The sequence below is a fragment of the Sarcophilus harrisii genome, chromosome 3, assembly GCF_902635505.1.
Source record: "Sarcophilus harrisii chromosome 3, mSarHar1.11, whole genome shotgun sequence".
Lineage (NCBI taxonomy): Eukaryota > Metazoa > Chordata > Mammalia > Dasyuromorphia > Dasyuridae > Sarcophilus > Sarcophilus harrisii.
In genome coordinates, this window is record NC_045428.1 from 389,802,142 (window position 1) to 389,816,100 (window position 13,959).

A 13,959-nucleotide genomic window follows, 5' to 3' on the forward strand; every position below is an offset into this window, starting at 1 on the left:
ACTGCTTTGGCAGCTTCCCATACATTTTAGTATGTTGACTTATTATTGTTATTCTGTAGAATTAAATTATGAACTATTTCTGTGATTTATTGTTTGACCCACTCATTCTTTAGAATTAGATTATTTAATTTCCAATTGATTTTTAATCTATCTTTCACTGTCCTTTTATTTAATATAACTGTTATTGTATTATAGTCTGAAAAGGAAAGATTTAATATTTCTGTCTTTCTGAATTTGATTGTGAGATTTTTATGTCCTAACATGGCCAACTTTTGTATACGTGCTATATACTACTGAGAAAAAGGTGTATTTCTTTCTGCCCCTCTTCAATTTTCTCTAGAGGTCTATCATATCTAGGTTTTCTAGGATCCTATTAACTTCCCTAGTTTCTTTCTTGTTAATTTTGTGGTTTTATTTGTCTGATTCTGAGAGGAGAAGGTTGAGATCCCCCACTAAAATACTTTTGTTGTCTATTTCTTCCTGTAACTGGCTTAAAATCTTCTCTAGAAATTTGCCTGCTCTATCTATCACTTGATGCATACATATTTAGTATTGCTACTACCTTATTATTTATGGTACACTTTATAAAGATGCATTTTACTTCCGTATCTCTTTTAATAAGATCTAGTTTTACTTTTGCTTTATTTGAGATCAGAATTGCTACCCCTGCTTACCTCCCCTCACCCCACCCCCGAAATACTTGGGGTTAAGTGAGTTGCCCAGGGTCACACAACTAGGACATGTTAAGTGTCTGAGACTGCACTCAGGTCCTTCTGACTTCAGGGATGGTGCTCTATTCACTGTGCCACTTAGCTGCTCCATAATCCTGCTTTTTTCTTTCAACTTCAGCTAAAGCATAATAAATTCTGTTCCAGCCTTTTACTTTTACTCTGTATGTGTCTTTCTGTATCAAATGTGTTTCTGGTAAAAAAAATATTATGGGATTCTATTTTTCAACCTACTCTGCTATTCCTTCTGTTTTATGGTGGAATTCATCTCATTCACATTCACAGTTATGATTAGCAGTTCTGTATTTCCCTCCATCTGATTTTCTCCCTGTAGAATCTTTTGTTCTCTCTTTCCACACTGTCCTTAGTCGACTGTGTGTGTGTGTGTGTGTGTGTGTGTGTGTGTATTTCCCATCCCATCCACTACCTTATCTCATATCACCCCTCCCCCCTTCTCTTGGTAATGCTTTTTTTTTTAACCCACTCCACACACAACCTTATCTTCTATCAGTCAACCCCTCTACCCTTCTATTACCTTTTCCCCTAGTGTTTCTGCTTTCCCTTCTGTCCTGTTCCTTCCTTTTCTTTTCCTCTTTCTTCTACTTCTTTATATAGTTAGCCAAATTTCTATACCCAACTGAATGATTGTTATTCTTTCTTAGAGCCAAAACTGATGAAACCAAGCTTCAGACAATGCTCACCCCCTCTCCTTTCTTTCCCTAGATTGTAATAGGTTTTTGCACATCTTTATGTGAACTAATTTTCCCATTATACCTCCCCTTTACTCATTTTCTACTACAAGACCCTTTTCCACCCCTTAATGTCTCTTTCTTTGATGTCATCACATTAGTCTATTCACAACTATACTCTCAGTCCGTGTGATGCCCTGCTCTGTCTACCCCAGTGATACAGTTCTCAATATATCATTTTCACATCTAGGGATATAAACAATTTAAACTTAAATAATATATATAATATGAAAAATATATATGTATGAGTATATACACATGCACATATTTTCCCCTATTTCCTTTCTATGCTTCTCTTGAGTCCTGTAATTATAGATTAAATTTCCCATTTAGTTGTGTTTTATTTTTTTCAATACAAATGTTTGAAAGTCTCTTATTTCATTGAAGCTCCATCTCCTCCCCTGAAAGATGATGCTGAATCTCTCTGGGGTAGTTAATTCTTGGTTGTAACCCCATGTCCTTTGCCTTCCAGAATATTGTATTTCAAGCCCTCTGATCCTTTATTGTAGAAGCTGTCAGATCCTGGATAATCCTGATTGTTGCTCCTTGATATTTGAACTGTTTTTGTCTGTAAGCTTGCAGTATTTTTATCTTGAGGTAGTGGTTCTGGGGTTTCACAACAATGTTCCTTAGGGTTTTCCTTATGGGATTTCTTTCCAAATGTGATTGCTGGATTCTTTCAATCAGTATTTCCTCCTCTGTTTCTAGAATATTGGGACAATTTTCATTAATGATCTCTTGTAGAATGCTAGTCAGGCTCTCTCTCTCTCTCTCTCTCTCTCTCTCTCTCTCTCTCTCTTTTGGTCATAGCCTTTATGTAGGCCAATAATTTTTTAAATTGTCTCTTCTGGACATTTTCTAAGTCATCTGTTTTTCCAATGAAATATTGGAATTTTTCTATTTTTTCATTCTTTTTAGTTTGGTTGATTCTTGCTGTCTCACAAAGTCTTAGCTTTCATTTGCCCTGTTCCAGTTTTTAATGTGATTTTCTTCAGTTAGCTTTAGTATATATTTTTCCAAAGAATTGGTTAATTCTATTGTTTAAGGAGTTGTTTTCTTCAAACATTTTTTTCTTTCTTTGTTGACTCTCTTATACCTATTGTTTCCTTTCTCATTTTTCATCTACCTCTCTTAATTGATTTTTAAAATCTTTTATGAATACTTCCAAGAAGCACTTTGAGCTTGAGACCAATATATCACTCTTTCAGATTCATATTATGGAAGGTGATTTGGAATTGTTGAATGACTGAATGCAAAGTATAGCCATTAATGTAAAAATTTCAATTTTAAACAAGGTTTCTAGTGGGCTATCCTAAAGTCTATGTTGTCCATTTATTAAATAACACTGAGCAATTTTATATCTTTAGTAGTGACTTGGGTAAAGTGGCATGATTATAAGTTATATTTGAAGATTTCACAAAGCTAGAAGATATGGCTAACAAAATGGATGCAGAATCAGGATTCAGAAAGATGTCACTAATCTGAAATATCAGACCATATTTAATAAGATGAAATTCAGTAATATAAATCTGGTCTTAAACTTTATTTCAAAAAATCATGCTACAAGAGGATGGGTGAGGTCTCCACAGGGTGGAGAATCTACAGGGAGGACTCTACCATAGTGTTTGCTACTCTGCCTTGGTTGCAAGCCAGGAGATCAGCAGAGAAGTTATAAAACATCCAACAGAAACACAAAAGGTAAAGAGTGTACCCCAAAGTGCCCAAGTCTCATGGGGCCTGGCCACACCAATCCAACACTGGGAATAACTCAGCATGATCCCAGTGCAGCCACTGTCACTTCCTGATCTGTAGAGAAAGGTTGGAACCTCCTTGCCCTAAAAACAGATCTCAATTGTAATGTCCAGTCTAGCTTTCTGGAGGACCTCCAGTGGGGCTTTAGTCTCAGCAGGATAGTCCTCACAAGGACAGACAGTAATAGAGTCTAAAATCTTTATTGTCTCCTTCACAGAATGTGTCTGTCACAGTATGACCCAGTCTTGATCTTAGTGTAGGAGTGCAGGAGGAAGGAGAGCCACCAGGAGGATGGTCAAAGGTGGAATGTCTCTATTTCTAGTCCTCTCAGCCCTTAAATACCTCAGTATGATTGCATCATTACAGCACACTATGTATGTGTGAACTAGAGAACCATTACATCACTATACTAAATACCAAATATATATGAATTAGAGAACCATTATCACATTTATCACACTGAATTAACACCCTATTGTAAGTATCCTTGTTTCAAATATTCTTTTCCAGAGTTCTGGCCCTCTACATCTCCTGCTTTCTTTTGTTTTAGAACACAGGTAGTCACGTCCTCCTTGACTTTTCAGGAAGGGAGGTAGGCACCAAAGGGAAATGAGGAGCCAAACTAAATATTGTTAGCAGGTTTCCTCTGGGCTGAAGGGTCTTATTTGAAACAGATATACATAAATCCACTAGCATGGGAGGTATTACACAAGTACATAGTAATATAACACAGGCTAGTAGTAATGTAACAAACAGCATAAATGAACATGAGGAATTTTATACATGTACTTAAGTCCTAGAAGGAGGGTATATAAATAACAATCAAAATACACCTCCTTCAGCAGCCAAGAGATAGTCCAAAACGAATTTATTGGCCATTAATTCATATGTCATGGAATCCAATGATTCCTGCAGATTTTGAAGTCCTGTAGTAGTCTGTTTGATGTTCACTGTCATGATTCTTCAATGACACACATAGTCAGAGATGGAATCACCCAATGTTTCTTGGGCCTCTCCTTTGTTTCAAGGGTCTTCTCTGTCTCTCTCTAATGAACAAGGTGAATACGGCCTGTTAGCACCCATCTGATTCCTTCTCCATCTGTAGAGATACAAGCAAACCCTCTTTCCCAAGCAGTTAACCTATGTGGTCCCTTCCACTCACCACTTTCTAGATCTCTCTACATCAATGGGTGATTACCTAAAGATAGTGGAGCTTCTCACACTGGACACTGCCCTTCCAGTGGGTTATAAAACCTGTCTGCAAGAGCCAGTGCATCTTTGTCAAAAATCAAGAAATTAATAGTATAAAGAGCTAGATTTAGAAATTCTCTAGGGTTACCTGTGGCTCCCCCTTTCTTTTGTTTTTGGAGGAGCATCTTGCTATCTCTGTTTCTCCTCTCTACTATTACCTGTCCTTGAGGATTAAAAGGTATGCTGGTGGTGTGTAAAATCTGATACTGTGCACCAAAGGGTGCAAAATGTTTAGAAGTATATACATGTCCATTATCTGTTTTTATTGTTTGTGGTGCACCCATAATTGCAAAAGCTTGTATAAGGAATTCAGTGACTACTTGGGCTGTCTCTTTTGCTGCTGGTATTGCAAAACTGAATCCTGAAAAGGAATCTACCACAACATGAATAAAAGACAGATGACCAAAAGATTTATAATGGGTCACATCCATTTGCCAAATTTCAGTGGGTCTCAAACCATGAGGGTTTTTTCCCTGGAGGGAGTGTAGGAGCGTGGAAAGGAATGCAAGCTGTACAGCCTTTTATTATACTCCTAGCTTTCTGTTTTGTTAACCCAAACTGCAAACGTACAGCTCAAGCAGCCTGATGATATTTAGAATGAGATTCTTGGACTGCCTGAAATAAAGTATCATTGGCTAACATGGTTAGAAGGCTATTTGCCTTTGAAGTTCCATAAAAAAATAGGACCTGTAAGTCTACTATGAGAGTGGACATGCAAGATATAAATCTTACTTTGATGCTTTCTTACTTGCTCTTGAAGTTCCATAAAAAGCTGATATAGATTAGAAGCTACAAATTTTATTTGGGCTGTGGCAATTCTTTGTACCACACCTACTGAATAGGCTGAATTAGATATTATATTTACATCTCCTGCATAATAAGTAAGAGCTAGCATGATTGCATACAATTCATTCTACTGAGTGGACTAAAAGGGAGTTCTGATTACTCTCTTTATACTTAAGTCATGAGAGTATACAGCACAAATGTTATATTTGGATGCATCTATAAAGATAGTTAGTCCTTTAAGAAGAACCTTAGAAAACCTTTTCTTCAAAAATCTGTTGCCAACTATATAATAGCTGGGTTATCTTTAAAAGAGACCTGTATGCAAAATTTGGAGTTGTGGCCAATAAAATTTGCTGCTCTGGGAAGGTTTCACAGCATACATTAATTTGTGCATTAGTATAAAAAGTATATATAAATTCGCGCTGATAAGGCAAATCTTTTCATATCTTCCTTATCTAGAGGGATAGAATAGAAATAATCCTTAATGTCTATAACCCAAAGAGGCCATTTCCTAGGCAATTGAGTAGGAGATGGAAGTGCAGGCTGAAGAGTTCCCATAGTTTCCATCTGTTCATTTACTTTCCTTAAATCAGTCAACATCCTCCATTTTCCAGATTTCTTTTTTACAACAAAAATAGAGGAATTCCAAGGACTTAGAGAAGGTGTAGTGTCCTTGTTCAAGTTGCTCCTGTACTATAGCTAATAAGGCCTGGATTATATCATTTGTTAGGGGCCACTGTTCTACCCACACTAGTGCATCAGTTTTCCACTGAATGTGACCAGATGAGAATGCAGACAGGCCTTCAACAGCAGCCCTGCCTAAAAAGCCGAAGTACTCATTTGTAATCCTAACTGTTGTAAGATGTCTCTTCCCCATAGATTGATGGGAATTTTTCAACTATAAGAGGGGTAAAAACTCCTGTTTCACCTTCAAATATCCATCTCAAAGTGGTAGCACTAATTCAAGCTGCTATTGATCCTCCTATGCCAGACATATAGTTGTCTGCCTTAATCTTTGGCCAATGACTGGGCCAATTAGCACCTCTAATGACTGTACAAACTGCACCCGTGTCTACCAACCCTTTCAATGGTATGCCATTTACATAGATAGTGAGCATAGGTTAGTCAGGTGTCACAGCTGCAGTCCAGAATATTCTTTGATTCTGTTGTTGGGAGTCAAAATCTAGGTAATATCACCAGATTGCCTATTAGGAGTCTGTATAAGTATACCTGATGCTACTACTTCTCCTGGTCGATAAGTTACACATTGTTTTCCTGAACTAGTGAAAGGGGTATTAGTTACACATTTTACAGTTTCCCATATCAATGCATGGATAGACACTGTTTTGTAAGCACTTTTAGGAAGTGAAATAGTTAAACCAACTGTGTGTGTGTGGAGGCAAGGGATCCATAAGCCTACAGGGACAGATTTCACTTCTCCAGGGGACATCTCAGTAGCCCCAGCTGCATACAACTCTATTCTCCCCAATTGTAATCCCTTTCTCCCTTCAGATTGCTTCTCAGCTGATTGATCACATTGGAGTACTGAACTTGTAAAGATTCTCTGGGTGTAATATTGGCTGCCATCATACTCCAATGTTTTTTGCCTGGAGCCCTGCAGCTAGGCCACCCTTTCTGTTTCCCTGAGTCGTTCTACATTTTGATGCCCAATGGAAGATTCTGTTGCATTTTGGACATGGGATTTGTGGTCTTGTTCTCCCACTCTGTCTCCTCTGCCAACATTGAGATTTCAGATGTCCTACTTTACCACATTAAAGCATTGACAAGTCTCTCTGGAAGTTCCTTGCCAAAAGGGATCCTGTCTTCCCATATTCTGATCTTGAAATGTCTGCATTATAGCCTGGGTATAAAAGGTATTTGTGCCCACTGGGGCATAGCATCTTATGATCTCCTCTAAAGGAGCATATATCATATAAAGCACGTAAAGGAACAATATCAGCAAAGGGTTCATTTGGATCTTGCACTGTTTTTGTGAAGGCTTCTGCTGCTATCAAAGCATGGGTCACCCTCCCCAGAAGAAAAGATAGAAGAGAAGCCACAACATGTTTTATCCAGGTTCTAAACATAGATTTCCAATCACTAAGGGTTAAAATTTCATAAGCCAAATTCTCTAATACTATCTTAACATAAGATGATGTAGACCCATAAAAAGTGCAAGCCTTTTTTCAAATCTTCGACAATTTCCAGATTAAAAGGAGTATATCTTCTTTTTTGACCCAAAGAGTCAAACTCTTCAATCACATGGTATGCTTCTATTCTCAAATCAGATGTATCCTGACCTTCCTCTTTAGCTTTAACTAATGCCTTTTGTAATTGTGTCATAGGGTGTGGACACACTTGCTGCATGGGTGGTACTGATGGTGTCGATGCTCCTCCCACTCCTCCTGCTCCCTCCACCCACTAAGGGGGTGGATCATGAGACAGGGAATGCTCTAATGGCTCCTGATTAGAAGCATCACACTCATTAGTTACATCAGCACTGTACTTAACTCCTTTCTTGTCCAATTCTTCATGCTTTTCAGCTGCTTTGTCAGTATCATCCCCCTCCTGCTCTTTCTCCTTTTTCCTTATTTACAAACTTGTGGGATTCCTTAAAGCCAATTGTATTATATTGTATCTATAGAATATTTCCTCAGGAACTTAATCAGGAACATTATCTTTGTAATATTCAAATAGTTGCTCTCCCACCAGTTTCCACTTATTTGGCTCTAATTTTTCTTCCTTAGAGAACCTAGGAAACATGCACTCTAGTATTTCTAAGAGTCCATTGATCTGCTCCCAAGCTACCAACAAACCTTGCTTCTTTATTAACCTAACTATGCTTGCTACACACTTCCCTTGGGGTGGGAAAGGTTTTTTTTTCTTAGTATTTGCTCTAATTTAGCTGAAAAAGAAAGTGACTAGTTTAACCCTTACCAAGTTCCCTGCTTTTTCTATTTTTGTACTTACCCTATTTCCAGGTCACAGGGACTTCTCCATTGAGTTTATGATTGAATCATTCAAAGTGCTGTGTATGTCCTTGTGTCCAGAGCCTCAAAATGTAGTGTGTTTCTTTCAGTGCCCCCACGTTCAGGTGCCAAAATGTAATGTCCAGGCTAGTTTTCTGGAGTACCTCTGAATGGGACTTGGTCTCAGCAGGATAGTCATCATGCATTTTGGACATGGAATAGAGTCTAAAATCTTTATTGTCTCCTTTACAGTCTGTCTCCTTCACAGAATGTGTCTGTCACAGTCTGATCCAGTCTTGATCTTAGTGGAGGAGTGCAGGAGGCAGGAAAGTCACCAGGAAGATGTCAAAAATGAAATGTCTCTACTTTCAGTCCTCTCAGCCCTTAAGTACCTCATTATGATTACAGCATTGCAGTACACTAAATATGTGTGAACTAGAGAACCATCATCTCATTAATCATATTTACAACACCCTGTTGTAAATATCCTTGTTTCAAGTATACTTCTCCAGGGTTCTGGCCCTCTACACACAATGTTTTTTAGAAAATGAGTAAAAAGGCAAAGCATGCTGTAACTATAGATAGTTTCTATAGTGAAAGAGAAGAGCAGATGTCAAATTCTGAGGAGACTAAAAGTATATTGCCTCCAGATGAAGTCCCAAAGAGTGATATATCTTGGTCCCCACCACACAAGGCTCTCCTAGACGAAATTAAAAAGGATCTTAAAAGAGAGCTAGAAGAAAAATGGGGAAAGGAAAGGAAAACTTTGTAAGAGTGTTTGGAAAAGGCATATAACTTATTAAAAGATAAATTGGAAAAAGAAAACAACTCCCAACTCCATAATATGTGAAATTGAAAAGGTAATGAACTCCCACGAAAACAGAATTTATAACTTCAACATGACTTATTCTCTTCACTAGAGGCCTTTAAGGAAAGTCTTGACTTTTTATGATATAAATATGTAGAGTATTCTTGTTCATCTGCTGTTTGGAGCACTAGACCTCCAAGGTTCTTTCGAACTCTTGAGATTCATTGATTCTATAATTCTGTAAATAACCTGCCTCTTCTGTCAAAGAGCTTTCCATCTACCAAATGAAATAATATATGGAAAAGCAGTGCATAGATGATAGAATGTTAAATATATAAAATATATACATAAGTGTAATGAGAATTTAAAGGCAGAAGAAACCATCTCAGCTGAAAGATCCAGGTAAAGTTTCATGAAGAAGAAAGCATTTGAATTAGGCCTTGAAATATCCTAGTTTATCTAGCTTCATCATATTTTTTGGAGATACATGTATGAACATTGAGGAGTCATCATTCATTCCAATTCTGGATTAAAGTGCTTCATCAGTCCTTTCTGTCATGAGGCACAGAATGCCCAACCCAAATTACTTCAAAACAATAAAAATCTCAAGAATACACTGCTGTACCTTCTCTAAATTCTGCTCATCTACTGACAATGGTTTATCAGAATAGCATGTAAAGGTTCCTCCATATTGTCATATTATATTACTTTCAATTAGATGAAACAAATCTCCCATACAAAGGCATCCATTTGAGTTTCAAAATTTTGTGATAGCTGACATGGAATATGTTTTTCATTGTGTTACTGCTGTTCAGTCACAAAAAGAAAGGTGATCTTAGCCAAATTCATTAGCCTATTAGTTTTTTTTAAAACTAAAGCATGGAAATTTCTCAGAGGGATCATAGCATTGACTGCTGATCTACTTGGTTAATCAAGATGATCCATAATCACCCACTCCATAGACCAAACCCTGGGCACTTATTGGCATTAAACAACCAGCTTTATACTAGATAAGAGAAAGTAAATTATTTCCATAAATTGTGTTTAAAACGATACCATATGATGTGATCTAAATGAATGGATGGATGTAGTATTTATTAAAACACTTATTATATACAAAATTCTGGAGATATAAATAGAAAAGTAAAACCATTTCTGTTATCAGTGGCTCACATTCTCACATTTCTGAAGGTATTACATATACTAAAGCAACTTAGCAATTGGATTATGTTTACAAAAGTAATGTGACAAACATGTTACTTTTTACTAAACACAATTAGTTTGTAAATGAAACCTGCCCTGACAAACAAGCATATCTAGACTCACTGCTAATGCTCTTAGAGGCTTCAAATTGTATATTGCATCTTATTTGTGAAGTATTAATAAAAAGTAGTTTTAACAAAAGTCCAAATTATCACTTATTTTATGATGATAGTTTACAACTTAACATATGGAAATACTTAATTTTTAATATTTTAAAATGATTTTTTAAAAAATTAAATCTTATAAAATAATTTGTTTAAGGTTTTTTCCCCTAATATTCTTTATGATCTTAACCAGACAGTATGATTAATCCAGATATTATCTCACTAATGTTTACAACTGAACTCTATGTATTAGCTATGACAAATGTACTAAGTACTAAAGTCAGCAAAATTTCCACCTTTTTTTAACCTAAAGGACAGAAGCTGAAAAATTTATTAATGAAATTCTTAGGTCTCTGAAGGTGGTGAGGAGTAATCACAATTTCTTTTTCAGAAGAAAACATAAATAGCAATGTTTTAACAAACTCTTATTGCTCTTTAAAGAAAGGAAATAGACATTAGGTCTCAGCAGTATGATTTTAAGGGAAAACACTCTGGTTTATGTCCACAGCAGGGGGAATTTTAATTACCTCCCCTGAAAACAGTGAAAAAGTACCTACTTCTAAATGGCTGCTGGCACTAAAGTTTTATACTATGGCATAGCATTCAAATATCTGGGTGATTAAAGCAAGCTCTTTTTGAATCAATTCTTCTTTTGCTGGTGATTTATCGGTGTTATACAGTATTCAATAGTAAACAAAATACTTAAATTTCCTTAAGTTAAATTCTCTACATTTGTGCAAGGACATTGGAAATATGTTGATGACTAGTCATTATTAGCATAGCTCAAGTAGATTCCTCATTAACTTTCTTGTTAACTTTTTTCTTCCACAGTAGCATTGTTAGTAAAAGAAAAATTAATTTTTTTTTGTTTGGATCTACTCCTATGGAAAACTCGTCCCTTTAAACATATTTGCAATTTATAATCTTAGAGTGCTGTGGGGGGGAACTGAGGTCAAATGGCTTATTCAAAGTTGCCTAATTAATATATATTAGAATTTGATTTCAGATCTCCCTGATTCCCTGACATTGTGTCTCTTTAGACACTAAACTACACCCTTATCTCAGCAAACCTAGATTGACTAGTGCATGAGTTAAAGGGACACAGTATCATAATACTGTATGTTTTTTCCTATGAAATCACACACACACACGGGTCTAAATAATAAGTTAGAAATAACATTTGAATTCAAATTCATTATACTATATGTTATCAGTGAACTAATACCTAAGATAAATATTTCTTTGAATGGCTCATGTCTCCTTCCCCCAAAGACCATTCAAGGTTGGAATGGTTTCAGAAATTCTCCTTGTAAGTCTTTTAAGTGCAAAAATTGGTTTATATATTATTTTGTCTTCAGTGACTAGCATAGTATATGATATTGTGTAGGTGCTGAATAATTGCATAATAGTAGGTGCTTAATAAGTGTTTGTTGTATAGGTGCTTAATAAATGTTTGTTGGTGGATGCAATGAAATCCTTTTGTATCTGATCTTTGTTAGTACTTTAGAAACTACTGCTGCAGCATGATTTATGTATAATTGAAATGATGGTTTTAGGAAAACTCTTTTTACTTCTGTGAAAATATCCTATTTTTGGTGAAGCAATGCTGCCTCACTACTTCCTTTTCTGGATATTGACCATTTTGATGACCTATTCTAGAATTTTCCTGGGAATTAAGTTTAAGCTCTCTAGCCTCTAGTTTAATTATTTTTGCCAAGTAAACCATTTCAGCACAGTATCTCTCTAGTTCTCTGCAATCATTTCTATTTCAATAGTTCAACTATCACAGTCACTGGTTCTTTTGCTACTTGAGAATTTAGTTTATATGAATTCTATACTGTGACAGAGTCAGATTATTATAGAAATTTGGTTATTCTCTCTTATTCTTAAGTTATTGTCAGTTGAAGATGAGAAGATTACAATTCATTATGCTTCAAGGGAGTCCATTAATCCTCATTTCAAATAGCAAATTTCCTGGTTAATCTGTTTAGTACAAGATTACATTCTAAGGACCACTCACATATTGATTACCAAGGACCCACAATTAGACTCGTTGCTCAATATATAGTATGTGAATAAAGAATTCCTGTTCTGCCCTGAGTTAGAGAGCAAGGACTCAGCTAAGAAGGACATATAAAACTGAACAAAACAAAAAGAGACAAATCAACCACGGTTGTAAAACTCCAAATTGGAGAAAGTATGGTTGTGGAGAAACAGATAAGAATCCTTAGAGCTTCTAGCCCATCTCTAATAATTTACAAGGAAGTCTAGTGACAAAACAAGCTAAACTATAACCTGAATTGGTAATGAAAAGCTAGGAATGGGGAGTCAGGATAGACAAGGCACTACTCAATCTATATAGTTTTATTTTCCTTTGTAAATTTATAACATGTAATTTAGATCAATAATGGAATAATGGAAGTATGGAATATACTTTTAGAATCCATATTTTTCTAAGATTATGCATTTTCTAAACTACTTTGTGAATATTTTAGTAAATACCATTAGATCTACTTTACAACTATTTCCCTGTAATTATATTTTCAAACATTCAAAAAAATTAGTCTTTTAACTTATGTTAAAGGGTAGGCATATTAATAAAAATGTATCATTTAAAAGTAATGTTAGAGAGAGGTAGCTGGAACTTGGTTTCAGATACAACATTCACATACTAATGATAATCAGCAGTACTTTAATCCCAAACTTCTTTATATGTCTTTTTACTGACTATTGAGTTCTCAGTGATTTGTTAAAAATTAGCAGAGTTTTATTGGTTTGGTGGGTGCTATTTGAACATATTGTTGATAACAGTTTATTAATAAAAGAATTATATGATATTGACCATTGATAGAACAAAAGATGATTCAGACATGTGTTAACATGTTTAAATTTATCATGCTTGTTAGCCAGTTTGTTATACTTAGATTATTTAGGGCGAGCTAGTTATTTTGTTTAGGAAATGAAATTTACATGTGCAATTCTTTTTTATTCTCTATTCATGTACATGCTAAATTTGTGTATACAAGGAAAAAATTTCTAAACATTTTGAAATCCGAATTTTATGACTATTCACCAAATATTTAGATTTTCTCTTTTTCTTTTGAATTGTTCCTTTTTAATATAGGATTATCTGTGTTGGTGGTGATGGGTCTGCAAGTGAAGTGGCTCAAGGATTACTTCTTAGAGCCCAGATGGATGCTGGGATAGACACAAATTATATCCTGACACCTGTCAGAACTTCACTTCCTCTTGGGATAATACCAGCAGGTAAGAATATTGACAGCAGACTCACTGAATTATGCAATTTTGTGAAATTAATCTGCTTTGCTATACAATTTAGGCAGCTCAGGTTATCTCTTAAATGAATAAGCAAGAGTTGAGGTTGATTTAATATTGACTTCTATTTTAAAAACCTTATGTAATTGTATATTCCTTAATTTTTTACACTTGCACATACACATACATATACAGAGGTAATTTTCTAAAAGTCTTAAAAATATCAAATTTTATTTCATCACTGGATAGAAAAATATATTATATTCAACCAAC

The 13,959-nt window shown here is 35.5% G+C and overlaps 1 protein-coding gene across 4 annotated transcripts in view; it reads left to right on the forward strand.

Moving 5' to 3' along the window:
• The window catches only part of CERKL (ceramide kinase like), a 243,043-nt gene that overhangs the window by 150,471 nt on the left and 78,613 nt on the right, over nucleotides 1-13,959 (forward strand). For all 4 annotated transcript variants that reach the window (XR_004233073.1, XM_003764024.3, XM_031960373.1 and 1 more), the window contains exon 5: nucleotides 13,535-13,677. Coding sequence is in view for 3 of the 4 variants with exons in the window: in XM_003764024.3 (XP_003764072.2) it covers nucleotides 13,535-13,677 (143 nt within the window). In the remaining variant the exon portion in view is untranslated. The remainder of the gene's footprint in view (nucleotides 1-13,534; nucleotides 13,678-13,959) is intronic.